The following is a 26,727-nucleotide window of genomic DNA, read 5'->3' on the forward strand; positions in this document are numbered from 1 at the left end:
GGTCATTCCCAACTAGCTCTATATTTTTTTTCTTTTTTTAACGTCATTTTAATCTAAATCTACTCCTAAATTATACGGGGTGAAACTAAGACACTTGAAAAATCCCGTATTAATCCACTTTTACAATGTGGGAAGTGAGACTTGAACAAATATAGATCATCATAAGGCCAAATACCTTACCAATTGATCACCAACTCCGTTTGGCCAAATATGTTACGTATTTTCTATGTATATAGATATACATATGTATAGAAGATAAGTACTCTTTTGACAAATATGTTGTGCCGGAAAGAGCATTACTACACATTCCTTGGACTTTTCAAGCATCTTATTTTCTATGTATAAATGGCGAATTAAACAAAGGAGTTCTTAAACAAAGTTGATATGCAGTTGTTTAATTAGTATATTTTTATTCAAGTATCGTCACCTAGCTATAAGACGGTTGTAGAAACAAAAAACAAATGATTAAAAACGTGAACTTAGAAAAAGGGGAAAATAAACATTATTTATTTCAAAATATGTGACAAGGAGTCATATGTACGTATAGACATTTATACCTCATCATATATATTATCAACTAGATTATTGTCCCGCGTAATACGCAGGTAAATATATTTTTATATTTATATATATCTAAAATACTATTTTCTTAATTAATAGTTAACAAATTAAAATATTCAATTTCACTTTATTAACATTTGTTTTTTTTACCTTGATAATTTCAAAAACACTTATTGTGAAATAGAAATAATCGAAATAGAGAAAAATAATATATCCTAAATACTTTGAATTGTCGAGTTAGAATCCATCATTGACAACGCATTAGTATTGAGTTTAGATTTTTTTTCTATAATAACTTTGCAAAATTTATGAAATATACTCATGAATGGAGTCCCTACTCCAATTTTGGTACAATGTAAAGTTTTTTAATGGTATTTTTGTAATTTTGTTTCTACAAAATATTAATAAATAAAGAATACATATTTTTGCAACTATATTATCAATGTACTGTATGTAAAAACGTTATATTTTTTTCAAATTCCTTTATAATAGTAATCACAATAGTCATGCATATTTAGAAGCTAATTTATATATCATTAATTTCGATAATTTATTTTATGTTGTTTAATAAAGCGCAAATTTTCCGTCATCACATGCTCCAAAATTATAGATCAATGTTAAAGGTTGACATTCCCAAATTTGTCACTCACCGAAGCTAAACTCCGTCTTCTCAACACTATCGTTGATAATTTATAATCCCGACATTATTATTATTATTATTATTATTATTATTATTATTATTATTATTATTATTATTGTAGATACAGAGTATTACAACATTATTAATATTTAATTTTATTTTATTATGGTTTAAAATATAGCTTACTATCTCTTCTATAAATAAAAGAAGATTGTTTCTAGAAGTTTTTTAAAATAAAAATTTTATGTGTCAAATTCATATTATTTCCTACAAGTATTTTAAAAAATCATGACATCATAATTCATTTTGATTTTTTTTTCATTTGATTTTTTATAATTTAATTTAATTTGGAAACTAAATCCTTTTCAAACTAATATAGCTCTCATAAATGACAAATCTAGCAAATCTTCGTACTACAAATTTCATGCCAAGATTTTTTTTTATAGTTATTAATTATTATCATTATGTAGCTTAAATATTAATTTCTTTTAAATTGTAGCTTAACTAAAAGAATATAATTATAAATTTGTGTGTATTTTATAAGATTTTTAGCTTTAATAATGGTTTTTCCTCTTAGACAATATCGTAACAATTTTCATAAAGAAAATTCATTTCTTGAGCTTGAAGGTGTAAAGCAAATGAAAAGTTGATTGTATCATATCTATTTAGAGCTTTAAATACATTAATATATTTATAACTTTATTTCTCATTCTCCTGTCAATTTCTCTCATATATGTGATATATAGTCAATGTGGAACTACTTTATTGCGTCATTTTCATTTATTATTGCATTATTTGATTATGTATTCTTCATATATAAAAATAAGAAAATTTGCAATTATTCCTTTATTAAACATTATTGACTATTGACTATGCTTTATTTTTTTTATATGATATTAACTATTATTCTATTGGATAATATATAAGATAGATAGTATTATTTTATTATTAGGATATATATTAGTTATTAATTTATTGAATATATTGTATTAGAATTATTGGGTAAAAAATGTAAATTTGTGATGGAAAATCAAAAAGTGTAAATTAAATATAAAGGGGTTTTTTTTTATAGTTATAAAAAGTATAAGTATTAAAATTGTCATATAGTAAAGATGAAATAATTAAATTTGATCTAATGGTTCTAAATCAAAGATATGTTTTGTTTTTTTTATATGATATTAACTATTATTCTATTGGATAATATATAAGATAAATAGTATTATTTTATTATTATCATATATATTAGTTATTAATCTATTGAATATATTGTATTAGAATTATTGGGTAAAAAGTGTAAATTTGTGATAGAAAATCAAAAAGTGTAAATTAAATATAAAGGGGTTTTTTTTATAGTTATAAAAAGTATAAGTATTAAAATTGTCATTTAGTAAAGATGAAATAATTAAATTTGATCTAATGGTTCTAAATCAAAGATATGCTTTGTTTTTTTTATATGATATTAACTATTATTCTATTGGATAAGATATAAGATAGATAGTATTATTTTATTATTATGATATATATTAGTTATTAATCTATTGAATATATTGTATTAGATTTATTAGGTAAAAAGTGTAAATTTGTGATGGAAAATCAAAAAGTGTAAATTAAATATAAAGGTGGATTTTTTTGTATAGTTATAAAAAGTATAAGTATTAATATTGTCATTTAATAAAGATGAAATAATTAAATTTGATCTAATGGTTCTAAATCAAAGATAAAATCTATCCAAGGGTTCTTATTTGTTTAGGAATAAATTTAGCACGTTGTTATATATATATTGGTAGATAAATATATACCATTTTTTTGTGATTCAACTCCAAAATATACTTTGCCACAAGAAGCAAAATTCATGAAGAAATTTTCTCAAACAAATTTTGCCACTGTATTTTCTTTTCTTCTATTTCATAGATGCTACATATTCAAAGCCTAGTTGTCCTAAAGTTGACAAATGTGGAAACGTTACCATACCTTATCCCTTTTCAACTATAGATGACTGCTACCTTGACGAGTCTTACTACATACAATGTGACAGTGTAACACAAGTTCCCCGTCTGAAGATATCTAACTCCACCGTGTATCGAAACGGACGTTTGAATAGCAGTGATTATCTAGAAGTTTTGGAGATAAATCTAGATGGTCACTTAATAGTGGCTGTCCCGGCTGCTTATGGTTGCCCAGAGGGGCATGGAAGTTCATCTTCCCAGGAGTACACAAGAATATCAGTTACAACATCTAGTTTTCCTTTTTCAAGCACGCAAAACAAGTTCATCGGTGTTGGTTGTGATATTGGAGCTCTTATATGGGTTGGAGGTTCCTCTACGGATTTAAGTTGCGGAACGAATTGTGACCACTACAATGATATTAAAAATGGTACATGTGAATTCTCCGGGTGCTGCACAACATCCTTTCCTCAAGGCATAACAACGATTCAATTTGTTACCACTATTTATAAGTTATCCAATTATAGTAAATGTGGCCATGCTTTCATGGTGGAGAATACCAAATATAACTTTAACGTTGGTGATCTTAGGACTATGAGCACTGACATATCTTTCCCAGTGGTTTTGGAATGGTTTGCCGGCAATGTTTCTTGCAAAGATGCAACAATGGACAATACGACCTACATGTGCAGAGGGAAAAGCTAGCGTATGCCAAGATGGAGAAAGGGAAAGCGGTCTTCCTGCGTATCGTTGCACATGCTCTGATGCATATAGTGGAAACCCGTATATCAACGATGGATGTCAAGGTTATTTTGACACTTTAAATCCGTGCAAAGCTATATATGTTATTCAAATGTATTAAAATGTGGGATATATTGTTTCTATCTTTTTTTCTTTTTAACTAGATGTAAATGAGTGTGAATATCCAAAACTCAATAAGTGCCCGCGAGGATATAATTGTAAGAACACAGATGGGGGTTATGATTGCGTTTGCCCAGACGGACTTCATGGTGATGCAAAAAGTGGTGAAGTGTGTACTAATGATGCATCTTTTACCAAAGGTAATTAATGATCGATCGAACACAATAAAATTACTCAGTCAAGTTCTTTTGACTCATACATCTTAGCATACATAGGACTCATAAATGTAGGTGTTGCAGGTAAAGCTATGGCATCGTTTTTTGGTGTTGCGGGAGCAACTATAGTTATGTCTCTGACATATTGTGGAATAAAGAAGTGGAAACTAATCAAGGGTAAAGAGTACTTCAAACAAAATGGTGGAATTATGTTACAAAACTGTTACTTGCAAGGAAAGATCATGTCAGCAATGATGCGATGATATTCACCATTGAAGAGTTGAAGAAAGCTACTGACAACTTCAGCCAGACCAACATTATAGGCGGGGGGGGGGGGGGGGGGGGGGGTTATGGTGTTGTTTACAAAGAGTCTTAGCAAACAAAACGACCGTAGCCATCAAAAAGTCTAAAGTAATTGACCAAAGTCAAATAAATCAGTTCATGAATGAGGTGATCATTTTATCAAATATTAATCATCCAAACATCGTAAAACTCATTAGTTGTTGCTTAGAGACACACGTTCGTTGCTTGTTTATGAATACATAACCAATAACACCTTATGCCATCACATCCACAAGGAAGCGAAGATGACCTTGGAAACACAGTTAAAGATAGCTCTAGAAACTGCAGAAGCTCTTTCTTATATGCAGGGACAGAGCCCGAACTTATTTTGTACAGGGGCAAATTTAAAAGTCTCGTGTTATATTTATTAGAGTCAGTTTTTAAGGAAATTTTTTTAAAAAAAAATTGACCCTCACATGAGAATTAGAAAATATGGCCTCTTAAAATAATTTCGTGTGAGTACAAGTTATGGGAACTTGAACATTGGTCTTTGCAATTTTGGCAAATGTGCAAGAGGGGTTGCATTATATTAAACAACATAAAATGATATGTAATTTAGCCTCTACATAAATTTTCACCTGACTATTGTGATTACTATTATATAATAATTTGAAAATAAAATATCATTTTCACAAATAGCTATATTATTTATCAATGTATGATACATTAACTCAAACAAATAAAACACTTTTTCAACTTCTATTTTTAAACACTATTAAAAATCAACACTTTTTTCAACTTCTCCTTTTAAACTTTATTAAAAATCAAAATAACTTAAGATTTTTACTTTATTAATAGAGGATTTTATCTTAAAACTAATGCTTCCAACATAAGTAACATACTTGCAAAGAAGAGGCGTATGACAACGATGGTGACATTTGTATGTATTTGTTTATTTATATTTTTTAAGAACAAAATTACAAATATACCATTAAAAAATTACATTGTACCAAAATTGGAATGGGGGCAGTTGCCCACACTGCCCCCATTGTGGAGCCGTCCCTGCTTATATGCACACGACCACACAAATAATCCATAGAGATGTCAAGCCCTCAAACATACTATTGAATGATGAATTCTCCGCCAAAGTTTCGGATTTTGGAATTTCAAGATTTGTCCCTCCTGGTCAAAGCCATCTATCAACATATGTAGAAGGAACTATAGGTTATGTGGACCTTGAGTACTTTTGTACGGGCAAACTGAACGAGAAGAGTGATGTTTATAGTTTTGGAGTTGTTCTTGTAGAGCTAATTATTGGAACAAAGATTCAATCTATAGAAATTTCATTAAATATATATAGGGGTGTTGCGGCATATCTTACTTCGCTGTTGGAACGAAACACATTGTTTAAAGTTTTTGATAAACAACTTAAGAGTGAGGTGTATGCTGAGTTGGTGAAAGGTGTTGCTAAAATAGCAATTAATTGCCTTGATCTTGAAGGGAATAGCAGACCTACAATGAAAGAAGTAAAAACAGAGCTTGAGTACCTAAGATGTGTGTTGTCATCAATTGAAGCCAAAGGCCGTATGTAGTGTGGTTGAAATTGTTCAAGCTAGTATATATACCACATTGAATTGTTTTCTATAAATGCTAAATCTATTATACTCCTATACTACCACAAATAATACTAAAATTATCCATAATAAAGATTCTAACTGTATTTTCCCCAAACGTCCTCCTATTGCCACCTTTTTTTATTAATTTCCTAATGAAATTCTTCACTAGGGGCAGGTTGGCCCGTTTGAAAAAACCTCTAGCCCCACTTGCAATTACATCCATACAAATATTTGAACATATGATGATTATCAACCATTGATACGCTCCGTATTGTAGCATCGGACCTCTATGGTGCACCACACAAACATACTTGTTGTAAATGGTCCGCATTTAACAAAACGAGGCCTAGAGGTGTTTCAGATTTCAGATGACATTAAATACGATCAAACCATGGTAGGATATCAAAACGGCACATATTGATCAATTTGTGTCGTATGATGGCAGTGGTGACTTAATTTTTTTGACAGGCTTAAGCAAGACCAATTTTGGGGGCATAATTTTAAAGTCCCCCGTAAAACCTTATTTATCAGGACTTTGAGACCGACAAAAATAAACAAAAAAAATTATAATTGACTTTTTGTTAGTGAAAAAAAAAGTTTAAATTGGGATTAATCATTAGATGACCAACGAACTTTTCCTTGTGTATATGGCTGCCCATTAAACGTTTTTATTGATATATATTTCTCACAAACTTGTAAAATTTGTACATAGTTCACCATTTTTTTAACTTGTTACCTTCATAGTCGGTTGAATGCGTTTTCCATTTAATAAAGTTGTGAAGTGGATATTACATGGAAAAAAAAATTAAAGTTCTTAAGCACCAGATTACCTTTAAACTTGTCCATTGGTACATGGTTGCCCAACAAACTTGTAAATTCTGTACATGGTTCATCAATTGTTGACATATTTATCGGTCAATATTTATTTAGGTGATCTAGAAAATGACATGGACTATTTAAAAATATGATATGAATTGAGAATCAACAAAGATATATATAAAAAAAACATATCCTCCTGCCCCCCATCTTTGGTGATTCGAAATCTATACCTTCTTATTATTAGTCCACGTTATTATCAACTAAATGTCACATCACCTAAAAATAGGGTAAATGTAACATCCCAAACTTTAAATTAAAGGTTGACTTGAGTCGTTAAGTCAACACTATGTGTCCGTTAAGTTTCATGGAAATTTAATGCTTATGTGTGATTAATGTGCATTATGTGTAAGGTTTTAAGGCCTTAATGATTTATGTGCTAAGGTGTTTAAGGTTTATTTTAGGGATAAGTATCCTGGAATGTAACAAACTTTGGACAAATGTGTAACACCCCGAAAACGGCGGAAAACTCGGGATGTAAGATAAAGTACACGCACACATGGATGTTACATAGGAATACTAAATGAGTGCTTAGAATAAACATAAATAGTCAATTTCATAACCAAACAAGCATAGTAGTAGTTATTACACACAAGTTCAACAAAGATGATCAAATCAAGTACGAAAAGTCCCACGCAGGGGATACGATTGGGCATATTGCCACCAACCACAAAGTACAAGCATGCAAACTCCAACCCTAAATCCTGAAGTCTGCTAACAGTCCCATGCTACCACTCCTAGCCACGATTAGCCTGATTACCTGAAAGGAATACTTAAAAGAGTCAACACAAAGGTTGGTGAGTTCGTAGGTTTGAGTATAAACAAGTAGTATAAAAGCATTTTTATGCCGTCAATAGATCTCAAGTGTAAAGTAGTATGTAGTGGCTAGTGACCAACTTGCACATAAGTAAGCGAGCACACACAATCCTCGATAGGACCGGCTAATAATACCAATAGAGCACACACAATCCTCAATAGGACCGGCCAATAGTATCAATAGAGCACACACAATCCTCAATAGGACCGGCTAGTAGTATCAATAGAGCACACACAATCCTCAATAGGACCGGCTAATAGTATCAATAGAGCACACACAATCCTCAATAGGACTGGCTAATAGTATCAATAGAGCACACACAATCCTCAATAGGACCAGTTAGTAGTATCAAGTAGTCAAATAGCCGAAGAGTAGTAAAAGTAGTTACGGCATGTATAAAAGCATGAGTAGTATTCCTTTCACCCCGAAATAAGTAAAGAAAAAGGGGCTACGAAGACTCACAGTGATCTGCTACAACGTAGTTCTACGAGCACAGAGTATAAGCAGAGATATAGTAAAATATATCTACTTGAATCCAAGTATGTCTTGATGTCAACCTAATCACAAACCATTGAGCATAGATGGATACATGTATTAGTTCTCGTGATTATTTATTCACTAAGTGTCCTTGATGTACTGATGATTTGGTTCACTAAAGATCTTTAAACGTTTGACTCAACAGTGTTTTTCATACACTAGACTCGTAATGAACGTCTTTGAACTCGCACTTGATAAACAAGATCGAATATGTCTTGATTATACCTTAATTAAGGTTTCCTTGTACATGATAGACTTGGATTACAACTAAGTATAAAAATCTGATTTCTACAACTAACGAAAATAGACTTTAAATTCGTAAGGTGTATCTGAACGAAGATAGACCTTAAATTCGTAAGGTGTATCTAAACGAAGATAGACCTTAAATTCGTAAGGTGTATCTGAACGAAGATAGACCTTAAATTCGTAAGGTGTATCTGAACAAAGATAGACCTTAAATTCGTAAGGTGTATCTGAACGAAGATAGACTTTAAATTCGTTTGAGGACTTAAGTTTGTTTGGAGCTTAAGTTCGTTTGCTAAGTTCGTTTTGAAGCTTAACTTCGTTTTGGAAGACTTAAATTCGTTTCTAGGATACTAAATTCGTTTTAAGTGTTTTTAGGACGAATTTGGGACTGTTCTAACAAAAACGAGGGTTTTGAAGATTAAGACATGTTTATGACCCAAATTTGATCATGAAAAGGTTACTAACCACTTTTAGACACAAACCTCACTAACTTTTAACACGATTTTTACACCAAAAATGGACCAAATCATCAACAACATACACTTGAAAAGTAAACTTTTATTTTGATGAAAATCTCAAAATTTGTTGTGGTTACCTGAAAATCGATGCTAGAAATATGTTTTGATTATCACAAGGAAGCTAAAAATGCAAGAAATCTTGGTTTAACAACTCAAAATCAAATGATGAATTTTTGTGGGTGAAGATGGTGAGTGTATGTTTGTGTGTTTTTAGAGAGAGAGAGAAGTGAGATGGGGAGAAAATGGTGAAGAAATGGAAAATGGGGTTTTCTAACCCTTTTATAGTTCTCCCATAATTAATGATTCTAATAAATGTAGGGTCTAAATGGAACATTTTCGGACTAGAATTTCTTGAATACAATCGCTTACATCTTGAAACCTAATATTCTTATCACAATAGACCATAGACGCGTCTTATAATTTAAGATTTAAGATTGAATAGACTTTTATGTGAGCACATATTCGAAACTAGAACATATCATGGATTTATTTAAATTATTTCTAAGGCGGTTGTTACAAAATGTCTATAGTACGAAATAACTAAAGTTGTGTGTATTGTATGTAAAAAACTTTAAAAAATGTTTATTGTATGTAAGAAAACATACGTGGCAACCATATAGAGGTGCCATTTGTTTGATTATAATTGGTTGAATACATTTTCTTACATATAATAAACATTATTTTTCGAGTTGTTTACATACAATACACACAACTTTAGTTATTTCCTACTATAGACATTCGTTCAAAGTTTGTTACATTCCAAGATACTTATCTCTTTATTTTAAATGCCTTTAGAGGTACTTGAAATGTTTAATGTGTTGTAAGTATTCCCAATAGATAATTTTAGCCTAATATGAGTCATAAGGAAGTCAAGGGACTAGTTTTGACTCTTGATATATATATATATATATAGGGGATGAGAATATAAGGCTGTTAGGTACCTAAGCTTAGATGTCGGACACTCACATACTAATTTTTTAAACCATAAAAATCATGGGAGCCGAGATATTTATTCATTATACAATATATAATAAAATATTAGTATGTGAGGGGTTTTTAATTATTTTAGGACCACCCCTTATTTTAGGACCAATTAGGACCACATCATAATCATCATCACCGACCACTACCACAACCACCATGATCATCTCCAACTCCGGCTCCGGCGACCACCGCCGTCGCCGGAAAATCATGTTTCAGGTAACTAACACATGTGTAAGTTGTATATAACTTACACATGCGTAAGTTAACTTACGTACACATGTCTAAGTTAACCTAAAAATGATTTTCCGGTGGTCCCCGTCGCCGGAAAATCATGGTGGTGGTCGGAGATGATCATGATGGTGTGTAAGTTACAATTTACACATGTATTTATAAATTTAAATACATTGTTATCTTTGCCTAAAAATTCGATCTAATTCTAAGTAAAAGTATTTTTCTTCATAAAGCATAACAAACATATTTTTTCTTTTAATACTATTAATTATTACAAATATTTAAAAAGTAAGTAGCTATAATTTCTCAAAGATATAGCACGTCTTTATTTTTATTTAATATTATTTTATACTTGATATGACTTTTAAAATTTATATATATGTTTATTTAATATTTTTTTTTGGGATATATATAAATAAGATAGATAAATAATGTCAAAAAAATATGGAAATGTCATGTAAAATTAAATCATATGTGGCAATATTATAAAGTAGTTTAAGTTGAAGATGCTCTGTAATCATTCGGTTAACTACTCTTTTAATAATTATATAGATAGGTAGATAGATATAGATATATACTCCTTTTACAAATTTGTTGTGTCAGAAAGGAGCAATACATTTCTAGTACTTTTCAACAATCTTATTTCCTAGTAATACACGACAAAACAAAGGAGTTTTTAAATAAAGTTAAGATGCAGTTGTTTGATTAGTCTATCTTTATTGTAAGTATCATCACCCATAAAACGTTTGTGGAAATCAAACAAAGAATATAAAACAAAATGTTACAAACCCGGATAATAAGAACATTCTTTCTTTCAATCATAGGTGGCAAGGAACATTTGTACCTCATATATTAATAAATACGAGAGTAAGTATCTGCGCGTTGCGGCGGTGAGATGTTTGTGGGGGTGATCGTTAGGTCATAGAGTGTGATAGGTCATAGGAGTTGATATGTCATAGAGTATGATAGTCAAATGTCTTAGTCGTACGGCCTCCGCCCTCGGATTTAAAAATTCGTCGAAAGTATATCGAATGACATCTCTAATGAAAGAACATGGAATTTTAAGAACACCCATACAATTTTTATAATTTATCGATGTACGGTTTTGAGATAAAAGATTTTGAATGAATTTGAGGAATAAATGATTAATGGAGGAGAGACAAAAAAAATGATTGGTTGAGATTTGAGGAGAAGGAAAGGGTATTATAGTTATTTTACATAAAAATAGAATTGATAAAAGAGACATTTTGGGAAAGTACTTAAAATCAATATTGAAAATTTAAGTTAAATGTTGAAAATCTAGAGAAATCTGCTTTATAAAGTACAGATATAGAAATATCAAATGCTTGTAATTGTACTCAAACAATTACCTTGACATAAAAAAAATCCATGAAATTTTCTCAACAAATTTTTTTACTAAATTCTCTTTTGTTCAGTTTCATAAATGTTACATATTCAAAGCCTAGGTGTCTTACAGTTAGCAAATGTGGAAATGTTACGATACCGTATCCGTTTTCAACTGTAGATGACTGCTACCTTGACGAGTCTTACTACATACAATGTGACAGTGTAACACAAATTCCTCGCTTGAACATATCTAAGTACACCGTGCATCAAAACGGCCGGCAGTTGATTAGTAGTGGTAATCTAGAAGTTCTGGAGATAAATCTAGATGGCCATCTAACAGTGGCTCTACCGGCTTCATATAGTTGCCCGACGAGCATGGAGGCGTAGTTTCTAAGGAGTATTCAGAGGTATCAGTTAAGACATTTAGGTTCCCCTTCTCAAGCACGCAAAACAATTTCATAGGAGTCGGTTGCAGCGTTGATGCTTTTTTATGGGTTGGAGATTCCCTTGTGGAGGTAGCCTGTGGGGCGGCATGTCACCACTACAATGATATTAAAAATGGATCATGCGAAAGCTCTGGGTGTTGTACAAAATCCTTTCCTCAAGGCACAACATCAGCTATGTATGTAGTTAATGATTTCCAAGTTTCCAATTATAGTAAATGTGGTCAGGGATTTATGGTGGACAATACAAAGTATAACTTCAACGTTGGTGATCTTATGACTATGAGCAACGACATATCTTTCCCAGTGGTTCTTGAATGGTTTGTTGGCAATAGTTTTTGTAACAACGCAAAAATGGACAATGAAACCAACATGTGCAAAGGGAAAAGCGTATGCCAAGATGCAGAAAGGAAACCCGGTCATCCTGCGTATCGCTGCACATGTTCTGATGCATATGGTGGAAACCCGTATGTTAACGATGGATGTCAAGGTTCTTTTGACACTTATTTCCATGCATAGCTATATATGTGTGTGTGTGTTAATAGTAAAATGTATTAAAATGTGAGATATGTTATCATCATCATGATTGTTTCACCTCATTTTCTTTATCAGATGTAAATGAGTGTGAATCCCCAGAACTCAATAAGTGCGCGTGAGGATATAATTGTAAGAACACAGAAGGGAGTTATGATTGTGTTTGCCCAAAGGGACTCCATGGTGATGCAAAAAGTGGTGAAGCGTGTACGAATGGTAAATCTTTCACCGAAGGTAATGACAGAACACAAATTAAGAAATGAGAGTAAAAAGACATTACTCAGTCTAGACCACTGTGGGGGGTATATGGAGGTAATTCAATTATTTTGGCAAACATAGGACTCATAGATTTTAGCCTTTTAGGTATTGCAGGTAAAGCTATGGCAGCGATTTTTGGCGTTGCAGGAGCAACTATAGTTATCACTTTGACATATTGTGGAATAAAGAAATGGAAAATAATCAAGGATAGAGAGTACTTTTTCAAACAAAATGGTGGAATTATGCTACAAAAATTGTTATTTGCAAGGAAAGATCGTGTTAACCGTTATGCGCTAATATTTAACAATGAAGAGTTGAAAAAAGCTACCGACAACTTCAGTAAGACCAACATTATAGGCCAGGGAGGTTATGGTGTTGTCTACAAAGGAATCTTAGCGAACAAGACGAGCGTAGTCATCAAGAAGTCTAAAGTTATTGACCAAAGTCAAATAAATCAGTTCGTGAATGAGGTGATCATTTTATCAAATATCAATCATCCAAACATCGTAAAACTCATTGGTTGTTGCTTAGAGACACACGTTCCGTTGCTTGTTTATGAATACATAATCAATAACACCTTATGCCACCACATACACAAGGAAGCGATGATGTCCTTGGAAACACGGTTAAAGATAGCTACAGAAACTGCAAAAGCTCTTTCTTATATGCACACGACCACACAAATAATCCATAGAGATGTCAAGCCCTCAAACATACTACTAAATGATGAATTCTCTGCCAAAGTTTTGGATTTTGGAATTTCAAGATTTGTCCCTCCTGGTCAAAGCCATCTATCAACATATGTAGAAGGAACTATAGGCTATGTGGATCCTGAGTACTTTTGTACGGGCAAACTGAATGAGAAGAGTGATGTTTATAGTTTTGGAGTTGTTCTTGTAGAGCTACTTACTGGAAAAAAAATTCATTCCTTAGAGATTTCATTAAATATATTTAGGGGAGCTGCGGCATATCTTACTTCGTTGTTGGAACGAAACGCATTGTTTAAAGTTCTTGATAAACAGCTTAAGAGTGAGGTGTATGCTGAGGTGGTGAAAGGTATTGCTAAAATAGCAATTAACTGCCTTGATCTTGAAGGGAATAACAGACCTACAATAAAAAAAGTACTAACAGAGTTGGAACACCTAAGATGTGTGTTGTCATCGATTAACGCCAAAGGCCATATATCCTGCAGTTGAAGTTGTTCAAGTTAGCATATATACCGCATTCAATTGTGTTTTTTAATTGGTAAATCTATTATACTCCTATACTACCCCAAATAATACTAAAATCATACATGATAAAGATTCAACTATATGCTTTTCCCCAAAGTTCATTCTATTACCACTAGTTTCATTTCCTAATGACACTCCTCAAAAAGGGCTGGTTGGCCGTTTAAAAAAACCTCTAGATATTTGAACATATGATAATTATTAACCATTGATACCCTCCGTATAGTAGCATTGGGCCTCTATCGGGCACCACACATACAGACGTGTCGTATATGATCCGTATTTAACAAAACAAGGCCTATGGGAGGTGTTTCAGATGGCACTAAATACGGTCAAACCATGGTAGAATATCAAAACGCCGCGTATTGACCGATTTGTGTCGTATGATGGCAGTGCCGACTTAATTTTTTTTGGGCATAGTTTTAAAGTCTACCATAAAACCCATTCATTTATCTAGACTTGAGACCGACAAAAATGAACAAAATAATTTTATAAATGACTAAGTTATTTTTTTTTTATCTACTTTTTGTAAGTGGAAAAATAAGTTTAAAATATTTATATAAAATATATTTTTCTAGCTTTTTTAGAAGTATATATATTTCTAATTCTTAATCCAGAATGTAAACATAAATCCAAAACTAAAGATATCTAAACCCAAAAATAGAAAAAAGTGGAAGTTATTAACATGCCTAACCCGTTATTATTATTAAGTTATTAGATGCTTAATTGGATTATGATATTACAACGAACAAAATTTATCCAAACTTTCAATGATAAAAATAAACATAAAAACTTATGAATGACTTAGTTGTTTATCCTTATTTATTTTAATCTACTTTTTATAAGTGAATTTTTAATTTCAAAATATTTTATATAAAGTTTACTTTCTTGAAACGAACTTTTAAAACATAAACATAGCCTATACTAAAAATATGCAAGCATAAAAATTAAAAAAAATTAAAGGCTACCTTAAACAACCGCTATACTGGTTATTTTTATGAAAAATGATTGATATGCTTAAATAATAGGCTTAAAGATATACCTAAAAATCTAGTGATAACATATGACATGATTAAAGGTGGAGATTAAGAAAAGAATGAGTGACATCTATATTTTTTTTTATTAAATGTGTTAAACATAATTTTAAACGTTCTACATTTTAAAAATAAAAAAAATCCTTCTCCTTTATTCACTAATTTAAACTTCCATATCATATATATATATATATATATATAATACTAGTGCTTAGACCCCATGCGATGCACGGACAACCCTAAATAATTTTTCTTAAACTTTATTTTTCCAATGCCTCCTCCATCACCGTCACCACCACCGCCATCACCATCCCCACCACCGCGTATATGATTACCGTTTGTTATTACTGACCTCTACGATGGGTGTTTGGTGTCTGATAACACATAGAGGTTGCTGTTTAAAAAAAAAAAACATAGAGGCATTTAACAAAAATATATATACAGATGTATATAGAGATTATCTTTCAACTGTATTAAGAATGTTAAAGTAACTACAGTTAATCACTCCCCGCTTAATCCTCCGTCGACAGCGTGACCACTGTTCTCAGACGACCAGGTAATTATTACTGTATTATTATCATAATTAAAATTACTTTTAATTACACTTTTTACTTATAATAATAAGCTATGTAAAGCCATATACATTCTCCAATAGATATAGATATTACTACGAGTATATAACATGTCATTCGCATATTAACAAACAGTTGGTGTGCATTTTGGCAAACCAACACGAGTCGACCATTTAACAAGCTAAAGATTGATGTTTAGTTATAATAAGTTATTCAAGCTCGAAACGAATAAATAGTGATTGATGTTTAGTTGTTTAGTATTATAATTATATATGGGCGAGGTTCGAGAGAAAAGTGTGCTTATGGAAGGATTTTCGTGCCAGATGAACCTTTTTTACATGGTGTGTAAAAAGGTGCATCGGCATGAAAATCTTTTCGTAAATGTGTTCCATGTGGACACTTTTCTCATCGGCACGGAAATGTTCATAAAAAGCAGAAAGGTTTGATGTATGGTTTGCTTTTTGTTGAATGGTTAGTAACTAAATGCTCTCTCTATATATTTTCATATGTTGGTTGTGCTATACGTTTTTAAGTAACAAGTCGGTAATGAATGAAAATGATAATAAGTAGATGTTAATCCGTAGGTTTTTTAGATTTAAAGACAAACAAAAGCACTGGAAGAAGAGGAGAGAGTTGCTTGTTTGATTCGAAAATGTCCCAATATGAGAGTTCTCCATCAAATCCATTCATATATCCTTACTCGAGATTTACCTATCTCGACTCTAAGCTTTTGTCTCTCGAAAGTTATATCCTTTTGTGCTCTTTCCCCACTCGGCAACATCCTATACGCTGAAAAACTGCTATATCAAACCCCAAGCCCCAACATTTTCTCGTGGAATTCCGTCATTAAAGGTTTCTCCCAATCCCAAATCTTATCTCCAACACAACCCTTTTCCATTTTCAAAACTTTAATCCGTAAAGGCCACCCAAACCCCAATACTTTCACTTTTGCCTTCGTTTTAAAAGCCTGCGCTACATTGCCTGCTTTTCTAGAAGGCCAGCAGGTTCATTCTTGTGTCATTCGATCTGGGTTTTGTTCAAGTTCGTTCTTGCAGTCGTCTTTGGTTAATTTCTATGCGAAATGTGAGAAGATTGAATTTGCACGGAGAGTGTTTGATGACATGCAGGAGAGGAATATGGTTGTTTGGAGTACAATGATTGGTGGATATACGAAAGTTGATATGTTTAATGAGGCATTGGATTTGTTTGGGGATATGCAGAAGGCGGGTGTTGTTGCTGATGAAGTGACAATGGCTAGTGTGGTCTCTGCTTGTGGTGGGTTGGGCGCGCTTGATGTTGGTAGGTGGGTACATATGTATATTAAGAAGCGAAAGATTGTGATGGATACTAAGCTCAGTACTTCACTTATTAATATGTATGCAAAATGTGGGAGTATAGAAAAAGCTAAAGAAGTTTTTGGTGAAATGTCTGCTAAAGATTCAAGAGCTTGGAGTTCAATGATTGTGGGGTTTGCGATTCATGGGCATGCTGATGATGCTGTGAGTGTATTTGCTGATATGGAAAAATCCAAGGTATCATATAGACCAAAAATTATTGTTTTATCCTTTAGCTGCATTTTTTGCGGTACTTATCAGAGGGGCAAGATGGGTGGGTAAGATGGGATGGATAAAGGGTCCAAACAGGTTAGTTGAAATGGGCCTGATTTGACATCTTTCATTCCTTTGTTTGAATAGTTAATCATTATATATGATAAGAAAAACCATGTTATTATACTAATATTGCATTTCTGGAAATAGAATGCTTTAGTTTTTTGTATCTGGAAATTCTGGATGACTTATAATTACTTTGACTGACCTCTGTTTCTGGGCGCCCCATTTAGCTCATTTCCCAGCTACCAAATTATTATTATTTGACCTGTCATGGATAAACCGATAAACTAGAACGAAATTGACTAATTAATCAGTAACTGGATTGAATTTCTCTCGTATAGTTGTTATTGCTGGTGTATGAAGTCCATTTTTTTTTTCTTTCTAGGTGAAACCAAATCATGTAGCATTTCTTGGTGTGTTACTAGCATGTGCGCATGCTCAGCTAGTCTCGGAGGGGCGAAGACATTGGGATATCTTGCTCAAGTCTGGAATTCAACCATCAATGGAGCATTACAGTTGCATGGTTGATTTATTTTTCCGTGCCAACTTATTTGATGAAGCTTGCACATTCATCAAAAACATGCCCGTTGACCCTGACCCTGCAATCTGGAGGACTTTTCTTGTTGCATGCAAAAAAAGCAAGAACATGGAGAAAGGAGAATTAGCTGGTCAAAGACTACTCGAATTAGAACCATCTAACCCAGAAAACTATGTTTTGTTGTCGAGCTTTTATGCAACTTGTTCAGAATGGTCTAAAATGGGTCATATCAAGAAACAAATGAGAGACAAGGGGTTAAAAACTGTACCAGGGTGTAGCTCCATAGAAATTGATGGGGTTATACACGAGTTTGTGTTAGGGGACTGGTCTCACCCCGAGTTAAATGAGATAAGGGAAGTACTGAGCAATATTGTAAAACGTGTGAACTCTATGGGCCATATACCAAATGTCTCGGAAGTTCTACATGATATAAGCCATGAATTGAAGGAAGAAGCTCTTTGTGAGCATAGTGAAAGATTAGCCATTGCTTATGGAATTTTGAAGACTAAAGCGCCCGTCGTTATTAGAGTAGTGAAAAACCTTAGAGTTTGTGGGGATTGCCATGATGTGACGAAAATTATCAGCAGGTTATATGAGCGAGAGATTGTTGTTAGGGATAGAGTTCGGTTTCATAGATTTGTTGGTGGTACTTGTTCTTGCAAAGACAATTGGTGAACTAATTATATCTTTTTGTACCTTATTTTCGAAACCTTAACTAGTTAACTTTTCAAATGCTTTTTTAGCCCTCGGAAATTATTTATTTTTATACTTAATCTCTTAAATGTATATATCTGTATAGGGATGAGTTAGATTTTCAAAAAAACCAAAAGAAGAATTCTTATACATACATTTTTCTCTCTTTCCTTCCGTTTCACTCACCATGTGCAAGTGTATGTTATATAGAGGGGAGGTATGTGGGAATGGCCATGGCCCAACCCCCAACACCCCATATTCATATCGTATGTGTATTAGAAAACTAACAATCCATTCAAAATGAACTATTGTATACCGATTGAAGTGTGTTCTTTTGGATTAGTATAATCAGAATAATTGTAAAGAAACAAGGGACAGTTGTTTTAATTCGGAGTAGTCAATTGTTTTTCATTTTTCAATTCCTTTGCGGATGTAATTCTGCTGTAAACCAATTAAAAATCCACAAAAAACTTCAATCTGTTCAAAGAATTGGTCACACATTACTCCTCTCTTATATCAACTGCAGTCCACTGTCATCGTTAATATGCAATTACATTTTTTTTCTTATATAAATATTTGTTAATTTTTGTATTTAATATAAATTTTCTAAGATTAATAGCTATTAGAAAGATCATCACATATAGTATGCTAGTTAAACTTTGGAAAAAACCTACTATACTTTTCCCTCTGAAGTGATGGTAGTGGTGGTTAATTTTAGCCTCCTATCTTCTTTCAACCTTGTCAAGCTTGTGCCTGAGAGACTCCCGATCATCATTAATTTTGGTCGCTCCCAACTGGCTCCATAGTTTTTTTTCTTTTTTAATGACATTTTAATCTAAATCTACTCCTAAATTACACTGGAATGGAACCAAGACTCTTGAAAAATCCCCTATTAATCCACTCTCACAATGTAGTAAGTGGGATTCGAACCAAAATAGATCATCCTAAGATCAAAGACCTTACCAATGGGCAATGGATCAACAAACCCATTATCCAAATATGTTATTTCCTACGTATATAGATATAGTCATATAGATATAGAAGATAAGTACTCTTTCGACAAATATGTTGTGCCGGAAAGAGCATTACTACACATTTCTTGGACTTTTCAAGCATCTTTTTTTCTATGTTTAAATGGTGAATTAAACAAAGGAGTTCTTAAACAAAGTTGATATGCAGTTGTTTTAGTTAGTATATTTTTGTCAGTGATTGTCACCTAGCTATAAGACGGTTGTGGAAACAAAACCAAGAATGTAAAACAAAATGATTAAAACGGGAACTTAGAAAAAGGAAGAAAGAAAAAGGGAAAAAACTATGTGTGTGTAACTTGTATTCAGCTACTATTGTATGAAAGATTCTTTGTTTTGGTTCATTGTATATAAGTAACCTGCTAAACTGAACGAATCGTGTAAATAATATGATAAATGTTTATGTGGTGGTCTCTCATTGGGCCACGTATCAGATGTTTGATGGTGCCATGTTAGTATCCGGCCGATTTTTTACACAATTCGTTCAGTTTTGAGACAAACTTACATACAATGAATCAAAACAAAGCTTCTTTCTTACAATAGTAGCCGAAAAGAATCAATACAAAGCTTCTTTCTTACAATAGTAGCTGAAAACAAGTTACATAAACACATGGATTCTTTTTCCAAAGAAAAACGTTGTTTCTTTCAAACATACGTGACGAGGAGTCATGTACGCATAGACATTTGTACCTCATCATATATACTATCAATGAATATATACCATTTTCTTGTGATTCAACTCCAAAATTTACTTTGCCACACGAAGCAAAATCCATGAAGAAATTTTCTCAACAAATTTTGCTACTGAATCTTGTTTTCTTTAGTTTTATAGATGATACATATTCAAAGCCTAGCTGTCCTACGGTTGATAAATGTGGAAATGTTATCATACCTTATCCCTTTTCAACTGTAGATGACTGCTACCTTGACGAGTCTTACTACATACAATGTGACAGTGTAACACAAATTCCCCGCCTAAACATATCTAACTCCACCATGTATCGAAACGGAGAGTTTGATAGTAGTGGTTATCTAGAAGTCTTTGAGATAAATCTTGACGGCCATCTAATAGTGGCTCTACCAGCTGCGTATGGTTGCCCTGCAGAGAATGGAAGTTTATTTTCCGAAGAGTACACAACAATATCAGTTAAAACATCTAATTTCCCCTTCTCAAGCACGCAAAACAAGTTCATCGGAGTCGGGTGTGGCATGGAAGCACATATATGGCTTGGAAAATCCTCAATGGATACAAGTTGCGTGACGAATTGTGACCACTACAATGATATTAAAAACGGGTCATGCGAAGGCTCTGGGTGTTGCATAGCATCATCTTTTCCTAAAGGCGAAACAACAGTTATCTATACAGCTAGTGATTACACGGTATCCAGTTATAGTAAATGTGGTCATGGTTTCATGGTAGACCCGACCAAATATAACTTCAACGTTGGGGATCTTAGCACTATGAGCAATGACATATCTTTCCCGGTGGTTCTTGAATGGTTTGCCGGCAATAGTTCTTGTAAAGACACAATATTGGACAATTCAACCTACTTGTGCATTGGGAAAAGTGTTTGCCAAGATGGAGAAAGGGAAAACGGTCACCCTGGGTATCGTTGCGTATGCTCTGATGGATATAGTGGAAACCCATACGTCAATGATGGATGTCAAGGTTTGTTTGACACTTTTATTTTCATGCAAAAGCTATATATGTTGTTAATCGTCAATCAAATGTATTAAATTGTATAATATGTTATCTCATTTTCTTTATCAGATGTAAATGAGTGTGAATCTCCAGAACTCAATAAGTGCCCGCGAGGATATAATTGTAAGAACACAGAAGGGAGTTATAATTGCGTTTGTCCAAAGGGATTTCATGGTGATGCAAAAAGTGGTGAAGCGTGTACGAATGGTGCATTTTTCACCAAAGGTAATGATAGGACAAAAAAAATTGTAAGTAAAAAAGACATTACTCAGTCTTGACCATTGTGGAGGACTGCAGGGCATTTGGCAGGGATTCAATTTTTTTTGGCAAAAACTGAAACATTTTAGCTGTTGCAGGTAAAGTTATGACAACAATTTTTGGTGTTGCGGTAGCAACTATAGTCATGGGTTTGACATATTGCGGAATAAAGAAGTGGAAAATAATCAAGGGTAGAGAGGACTTCTTCAAACAAAATGGTGGAATCATGTTACAAAAAGCATTATTTTCAGGGAAAAATCGTGTCAACAATAATGCGATGATATTCACCAATGAAGAACTGAAGAAGGCCACCGACAACTTCAGCGAGACCAACATTATAGGCCAAGGTGGCTATGGTGTTGTTTACAAAGGAATCTTAGCAAACAAGATGACTATAGCCATCAAGAAGTCTAAGTTAATTGATCAAAGTCAAATTAATCAGTTCGTGAATGAGGTGATCATTCTATCAAAAATCAATCATCCAAACATTGTAAAACTCATTGGTTGTTGCTTAGAGACACACGTTCCGTTGCTTGTCTACGAGTATATAACCAATAACACCTTATTCCACCACATACACAACGAAGCGATGATGAGCTTTGAAACACGATTAAAGATAGCCACAGAAACTGCTCAAGCTCTTTCTTATATGCACTCGGCAACAAAAATTATCCATAGAGATGTCAAGCCCTCAAACATACTACTAAATGATGAATTCTCTGCCAAAGTTTCGGATTTTGGAATTTCAAGATTTGTCCCTCTTGGTCAAAGCCATCTATCAACATATGTAGAAGAACTATAGGCTAGTGGATCTGAGTACTTTTGTACGGGCAACTGAATGAGAGGAGTGATGTTTATAGTTTTGGAGTTGTTCTTGTAGAGCTACTTACTGGAACAAAAATTCATTCCTTAGAGATTTCATTAAATATATATAGGGGAGCTGCAGCATATCTTACTTCGTTGTTGGAAAGAAACACATTGTTTAAAGTTCTTGATAAACAGCTTAAGAGTGAGGTATATGCTGAGGTGGTAAAAGGTGTTGCTAAAATAGCAATTAACTGCCTTGATCTTGAAGGGAAGAACAGGCCTACAATGAAAGAAGTAGTAACTGAGCTGGAGCACCTAAGATCTGTGTTGTCATCTATTGGCACCAAAGGCCATATACCACATTGATTTATTTTTTTGAAATGAAATATTGGATTATCACCTATGAATGTAATTAACTATGACAAAATGTCTATATTATGTAAACATCTTGTAAAATGTCTATGTCATGTAATGAACTTCCAAATCTCGATTATTTGATGTACTAGACGAATCACAAATTTACACGTGACAGATTATATGGTTGCCACATGTACCCGGATACAGCCAATAACAATATTTAAAAGTTCATTACATTACATAGACATTTTACAAGATCTTTACATAACATAGACATTTTGTCATAGTTAATTACATCCGTAGGTAATAACCACATGAAATATATCCCATTCGTGGGATTGAACTTTATACTTTTCCACAAGGGTCTTTCTATTGTCAACGACCCTTTTATTTCTTAATGCCATCCTCAAAAAGGGAAACAGTTTCCCTATTTCAAAAATATTAAACCATTGATCCACAAGGTAAAACATTGATCTAGAATATCATTCCAGTACTCATTACTAAAACAGTGAAACCAATTAAATATTAAACCATTGGTCTTTAATCTATATAATCAAGAGTGGGAGAAGAAGGTAAATGTGAGATGTTCCTACTTATGTGATTTTCAAAGATTTGTGGCTTCCTTTAACAAAGGTTCCCCCCTAAACCGCTATATAAAGATATTTACTCTTTCCGAAAGATGGCTGAACCCGTACACACTACAAGAAAATTGTTGTTTAGAGACAAATTTAGCGACTCACAATTGAAAGTCGCTATTTTGTTACGTGATTTTCAAAAATTGTTGTTTTGAAGTAAAACAGGTAATATGTCCTCCCACCGAACACAATCTTGACACGGCAAAAACTTTGTTACTAAGAGGCATTGTTGACAGGGAAACTACACAAACTACATAAACAAATATATATGTATATCTTTTGTGTCTCCCATTACACAAATGAAAACAAGACTGCATTGTATAATTTTTGAAGCTCATTCGAATTTATAATGAAGTTGTGGATCCTAAAGTTATGTTTTCTTTCATGGTTCCGCGTTTGTTGCGTGAACCGCCACCCCATGGACTCTCCCACGTAATCTTGCAGTTCGTGTCAACTCGGTTTTTTTTTTTTATGTGAAGGTGAAGAAGAGCACGTCTGATGGGGAAGTTAATGTAGTTTCTGAATCTAAAACAATGAACAAAAAGCAAACCCTGGAAACCGGGTTGAAAGTTATTCAAAGTGCATTCAGATACATAGAACCTCCCTAGGGCTAATGGTGTTCTTTATAATCTTAAAATTTGATTGGCATTGTAATAATATAGAATTACAATCACATTTTCAAAGGTAGTTATATATATGATTAAAATTCAATTTAAGAGTACTTCGATTAGCATTCGTAATAAAATAGTCAGTAAGTATTTTATGACTATAATTTTGACCCGGACATTGATCAAACCTGTTTTGACCCATTACTCAGGATGAACGCCAAACCCGCCTTTAACACCTCTAATCAAGATATTATATTAATCTGACCTGCCCAAAAAGGCGGGACAGCACAAAGCAATATGTATAAGATTACTCCAGCACTCCAGACATCCACCTCAGGACCATAATTTCGTTTCAGGACTTCAGGAGCCATGTAGTATGGGCTGCCTACAATTTCATTAAAACTCTCTCCTGCGGCATATATATAGATTGACCTTCTTTAGTGCAAAGATATAGAGATAAAAAGCACCATCAAATGACTTATATATCAAATAGAGTTATGTCATGTTAAAAGTTCGTGCCTGGTTTGAAGAAAACGGATACCCCAAAATCAATAGCTTCAAGGGTGAGGTCTATTTCTCGTTCGCAAATAAAAAGTTCTCGGGTTTAAGATCACGATGCATAACACCATGTTTGTGTCACATCTGTAAAAAAAAATTCGCAATCAAGAAACCAAAAGTCGAATAAAGGGAATAATTCAAATTCTATTTTGTGCACACCAACAATTGTTACATATCAAAATATAGTTTAGCTATAAGTGTAATAAATGATATAGGAGCGGCTGAAAGTGTCAAGGTAGGAAAGAAGTGTGTGAGTCGGTTGTTGTATGCGATATATACTGATACATATGTGAAGAAATACTGTAATCTTTTTCAAGATTGGTTCCAACGGGTTCCTTCAGATTCTTGAAGGATTTAGTGACTTTTATGGTGTCTATCTTTTTATCTGTGGGTTAGAACCTGAAATTAAGGATATATTTGATGATTGGCATCAATATAGTTGCAATAGGGTTGAAGATGTGATTTCATTGGCTTTAAAAATTGATTTTAATGGCTTGCAAGATTCTTTCTCTCCATTTGATTCTAGTTCTTCTTTTTATAACAAAGATTTGGTGTTTGATGTTAATATTACTCTTGAGGAATTGATGAAAAATAATGAGTTTTTTAGGAATGGGATGATTCAAGAAAACATTATAGATAAGGTAATTGATGATACAGATTTAGAAAAGAATGAACAGAGGACTGTTGTTGAAGATTTAATTGATAAATCGGAAAATATAAATAATGCACCTAAGGTGTTTGATGAAATGCCTGAGCCAATTAGGGATGAAACTCAAGCTCAATTTAGTGATATCTATATTTGTGAGAGTATTTTAAGTGAACGTCCTACACAGAAAATTGCAATTCATAAGGCTACAGATGCGATTGTTGAGATGGATAATAGTAAGATTTTTGTTTTTAGCCAGTTTAAGGATGAGTTGGGCAGTTTAAGTTTAGATGTGTTAGTCAAGAATAGTGTTGACTATTGATCGTCGTGCCTTCGGGCGGATTAGTAGGGGGTTTTCCCCCATCGGGTATTTGAAATAGACATTTCTACTTCGAGGGAGCTCTCTAATGCGGACCCGATTAAGACAACGTATGTTAGACCTCCCGCTGTCAAATCGCGACACGAAGTTTTCAAGCGAAATTCACCTTTCAAAAAAAAAAAGTCGAGAATAGTCTTGGTGAGGTTTTGGCATTAGGGAAATGGTTATGCAAAAATTTGGTTGGAAACCAGGTTGGATGTGTCTTACGAGAAATGGTAATGGGGTGCACACGAGTTTTATGTGGAGTTCTGCTATGAGGTCTTGTATTAATGGGGTTGATTGTTTGTCTATGAGTTTGGAGAGTAAAGATATTGTGAAAGCATTGGTTTTTGATAAGAGTTGTTGGTGTTTGTTTCAAAAATCTGTTTTGAATCAAAGGCCATGGATGAATGAAATGCATATAGATTCATATGGACGTGTTGTGGATAAGAAGAATGGAGATAATGTTAGTTTTGGGCAGATTGATTACCTAAAAATGATGGGCTTTTATGGAGATGTGTATGTCAAGTTGGCTGAATCTTCTCTTATTGAAACTTTTGGTTGGAAACCGGGGTGGCTACCTTGTTTAAATATTTTAGTAGTCAATGAATTAGAAACTGTTAGGGGTATAGAGGAAGTCGGTAATTTTTATTCTACTATTAAAAGTATGGGATTGTTGAGTAAATATGAGATGGTGAAAAAGGTGTTTGTTTTTAGTGAAGAAGAGTTTGATCAGGCTTCTTTGATGGCCGAAGAAAAAAAAAGGAATATCTTCTTGGAATGCTCTGATTCTCGGACTTAACAAGAAGTTATTTTCGACAAAAAATGTGAAGTTATTTCATCAGGATTTGACAAAGAAGAACTATTCAGCAATCTTTGAAAAGATTGTGACGTTTGAGATCGAACGGGTTGATCAAGAAGAGAACAGCATTGGGATCCTATGTTCCATACGACCTGCTGAGATAAAGATTTTGAAACAAGTTGGATTTGGATCAGTTGGAGAGATTGAGTGGAAGTTTTCCAAGTTGTTGATGAACCAATTTTTGGACCTGGTTATCTTGTTGGGGCTGTTTATGTTACACGAGACCTTGTATCTAGTGTTGGGATTTTGGAAGATCATTGTCAAAGGAATCACAGTAAAAGGTGTCTCGATTTGCTTCTTCGTGTAAAGCCAAGTGGGAATCG

The 26,727-nt window shown here is 33.3% G+C and overlaps 3 protein-coding genes across 3 annotated transcripts; all 3 read left to right on the top strand.

Moving 5' to 3' along the window:
• Positions 1-12,294: 12,294 nt before the first annotated feature.
• Positions 12,295-14,105, top strand: LOC122609200 (wall-associated receptor kinase 3-like). Its single transcript, XM_043782257.1, has 2 exons — positions 12,295-12,607; positions 13,024-14,105. The coding sequence occupies exons 1-2, from the start codon at positions 12,295-12,297 to the stop codon at positions 14,103-14,105; spliced, it is 1,395 nt and encodes a 464-aa protein (XP_043638192.1).
• A 1,482-nt stretch (positions 14,106-15,587) lies between these two features.
• LOC122608303 (pentatricopeptide repeat-containing protein At5g48910-like) lies at positions 15,588-18,660 on the top strand. Its single transcript, XM_043781394.1, has 3 exons — positions 15,588-15,728; positions 16,329-17,276; positions 17,740-18,660. The coding sequence occupies exons 2-3, from the start codon at positions 16,407-16,409 to the stop codon at positions 18,565-18,567; spliced, it is 1,698 nt and encodes a 565-aa protein (XP_043637329.1). The 5' UTR covers positions 15,588-15,728; positions 16,329-16,406; the 3' UTR covers positions 18,568-18,660.
• A 1,727-nt stretch (positions 18,661-20,387) lies between these two features.
• LOC122609201 (wall-associated receptor kinase 2-like) lies at positions 20,388-22,746 on the top strand. The gene is made up of 4 exons (XM_043782258.1): positions 20,388-21,282; positions 21,385-21,540; positions 21,672-22,337; positions 22,454-22,746. Exons 1-4 carry the CDS (start codon positions 20,388-20,390, stop codon positions 22,744-22,746), a joined length of 2,010 nt encoding a protein of 669 aa, XP_043638193.1.
• Positions 22,747-26,727: the final 3,981 nt, after the last annotated feature.

Source organism: Erigeron canadensis, chromosome 7 (genome assembly GCF_010389155.1).
Source record: "Erigeron canadensis isolate Cc75 chromosome 7, C_canadensis_v1, whole genome shotgun sequence".
NCBI lineage: Eukaryota > Viridiplantae > Streptophyta > Magnoliopsida > Asterales > Asteraceae > Erigeron > Erigeron canadensis.